The sequence below is a fragment of the Argiope bruennichi genome, chromosome 6 (genome assembly GCF_947563725.1).
Source record: "Argiope bruennichi chromosome 6, qqArgBrue1.1, whole genome shotgun sequence".
Lineage (NCBI taxonomy): Eukaryota > Metazoa > Arthropoda > Arachnida > Araneae > Araneidae > Argiope > Argiope bruennichi.
In genome coordinates this window covers 98,029,976-98,033,099 of record NC_079156.1, presented here as the reverse complement: position 1 = coordinate 98,033,099, position 3,124 = coordinate 98,029,976, and the positions used below count along the sequence as shown (strand labels likewise).

Here is a 3,124-nt window from a genome sequence, read left to right as displayed (position 1 = left end):
TACATTTTCCTTGCCTTTTAACTTTCAAGGATATCTACTAAACAGTAGTCATAAATGGAAACAGCATATCCCATATGTGTGCCGTTCGATTTTGTTTTTCTGTCTGTCTGGTTTCATTGGTAAGAGGAATGATTTTCTTTACCAATTACTAATGGCAATATTTTTTCAGAATCTGGAAGTATAAAGACTTTAAAATTCTCAATCCGGTATTAGAGTAATTGGGTTCAAGTAATTTGTATCATGTTCGCTAAGGTAAGTTAATTTTCCTAACTTAATTTGTAGATGAAATCTTGAATTTGTTGAGAATGAGTGCGGGACTATTGGTTCATAGTTCCCTTGTTCTTAAAGCTTCTTTGCATACTATTTGGTTACTTAATATATTCATTATAATTTTTACATACTCTTATAATTTAAAATCTAATGGAATTTGATTCACAATAATTTGATAATTTTACTTCACAAACGTTTTTAAAACGTTGATGCAGATTTTGCTTGAGATTTCAAAATACTCACGAATGTAACTTTATTCGAATAATATAATCAAGTATTCTTTAGATAAATTTGATTTTTTTATACTTTTGTGTCTCGAACTCAGAATTCAGTTGCACGTTGGATCTGTCGTGTATATGAGCATATCCTGGCTTGAGCTAAAACAGTTTTCCATAGTTGGTGGTGGGGGCAGCAAGAGATACAGCATCAGTTACCGTTCTCGTCATTTGATCATGTTTTAAATTTGATGAGTTATTTGAAAATAGTATCGTATATTTCCGAAAATGAATTTAATACATTCAACTAAATTAATATTTTCAATTGCTGCAGTCATTAGATATAATCCATAACCACAGATATGCTATATCGTAATTTGTGTATCTCAAATTATAATAGACGTGGAATAATTTAATAACATAAAATAGATGCAAAGCAAATTAAGAGAAAATTTTTTTAATCAGAGAAAAAAATTCATAGGTAAATTATAACTTCTTACTTATTCGCAAATAAAATATATAAGCTATATTTAAAAAAAAACCAGTCTGTTTTATATTTTGAGTTATTTGAATGCTATGTATAGAGATACGCATTTGACTCTCTAAAAATCGAATAATATTTTCCTCAAAAATATTCTTTTAGGGCCAAAAAATTATTTTTATTTAAGAAAATGCAGAGTATACGAGTAAAATTTCTCTAAATTTAAAATGATAACTTTTAAATGACCTCTTTTCTTGATGAAAGAGGCTAATTAAACAATTAGGTTAAAAGTTACATTTTAGTCATCAGAAATTTCAATATGAATTACTATTGTTTAAAAAACTTTTTGTTTCAAAATATTTCAGTAAAGAAAGAATTTAAAACCAGTTCTTTAAATTGAATACTTTTTTCTCTCTCAGCATATCATCATCTTTTGCGCAGCCGTTGCAGCTGCCCAAGCCTCTTTATTCTCTTCTCTCCTCGTCAGTAGTGAAGCCAGTACTTCCAATAGGCCAGAAAAGGTAAGTGTAATATTATTAAGAGTAAATTTTTTTAATGATATCAAAATACAAATTGGCAAAAGTCAATTTAATTATTAAGATCCTCATTGAATTAAAAAGTATCTAATTAAAAAAATGCGCTTATCAAATACGAGGGCAAGTCAAATAGCAAAGGAACTTTTACAATTTCTCTTTCTAGGTTTGGTGACACTGCTAGTATCCACCGCCGAATTAGTGTAATCAGCAACATTTCTTTGCAACGGGTCACTATTATTCCCGAGTTAGCCATTGGAGTGTAGTAGACCGTTAAATATTGCAGTTCCATTGTCGATTTGTCCCAAGGGGAAGGATGAGGGCAGTGATTCGTTTTGTTGTTTGAGGATGGTATTTAACTTGCGGAAATTATTCGTTGATTGCAAGTGCAATATGGTGACAGCTGTTTATTGCGAAGTAAGATCTACGAAGGGATAGAGCACTTCAAACTGCGAAGAACTTCTTTATGTGACAACTAAAGATGGAATAAGCTTCAAGAAGTGAAATAGTGGACAATAAGAACTATTGTGATGTGTTGCGAACTAAATTGAAACCTGCAATCGAATCCAAATATCGTGGAAAAGTGCAAAATATGTCATCCTGCAGCAGGATAACGCTCGGCTAAATTCTGCCCAAAATTTAGCCGAAACAATAAGGAATTTGAAATTCTAAGTGCTGGAATATACGCCATTCAGTTCAGATCTAGCACCAAGCGATTTTTATATGTTTGGACCAATGAAGAAAGTGCTAAGGGGAAGATGATTTACAACCGATGAAGAAGTCATTTATACTGTGCAAAATTGGTTACAGATATAACCGAAAAACTTTTTTTTTCTGGCAGAATAAAAAAAAAAATTGAAACGTTTGAAAATATTTTTTGTCCGGGGTGGTTATGTAGAAAAATAATGCATGTTTCAATTTTCTATCATTAGAATAAATGAACCTTTCCTCAAATTTCCCTTTACTTTTTGACTCTCTCCCTCGTATATAAGAAATATATGCTTAATAATTTTCATATTTATTGTAGGCATTGGGCATCTATGTTTTCATTTATGGCATTAAAGATGGACTCGGTGACGCCAATTCCAAAGTAGTTGAAGTAGGCGATATCTACGGAAATAAAAAGGGATCCTACACAATTGGTGACACTGATGGAGGAGCCCGACGAGTCAATTATAGTCATGGATTTCGAGTCACCGGCAAGACCAATGAACCTGGAACCACCTCCAATGCCCCAGCAGTTGACTTCATTACTAGCCCCTATGCTGGACCAATTTCCGAAGTTGTCAACCACGTTGGCTCAGCTGCTCCTGTAATAGCTATAGCCCCAGAAATCACTGCACTAAAATCGCTAAGCTACCATCCGAAAATATTTGTTGACTATTAAGATAATTTTAATAAATTATTAACTGCTAGAACATACCAAACGATTTCTTTTGACAGCTTCTGTGATAATTTGGTGAAAGTATTTATTTCTGTGGATATTTTTCTTTACTTTGAAATCTGAATAAAGTCATTTTTGTTCATTTGGATTTTTCATAGTTTGATGAATTGTTTTTATTTTATAATTCTAAAGAACTTTCTTCTTTTCTTTCTCTTAATTTAATTTTTTAAATTAGAGACAA

General features: G+C 31.7%; 1 protein-coding gene across 1 annotated transcript; it reads left to right on the top strand.

The window, feature by feature from the left end:
- Positions 1-240: 240 nt before the first annotated feature.
- On the top strand, positions 241-2,886 carry LOC129971864 (adult-specific rigid cuticular protein 15.7-like). The gene is made up of 3 exons (XM_056085839.1): positions 241-252; positions 1,386-1,487; positions 2,527-2,886. Exons 1-3 carry the CDS (start codon positions 241-243, stop codon positions 2,884-2,886), a joined length of 474 nt encoding a protein of 157 aa, XP_055941814.1.
- Positions 2,887-3,124: the final 238 nt, after the last annotated feature.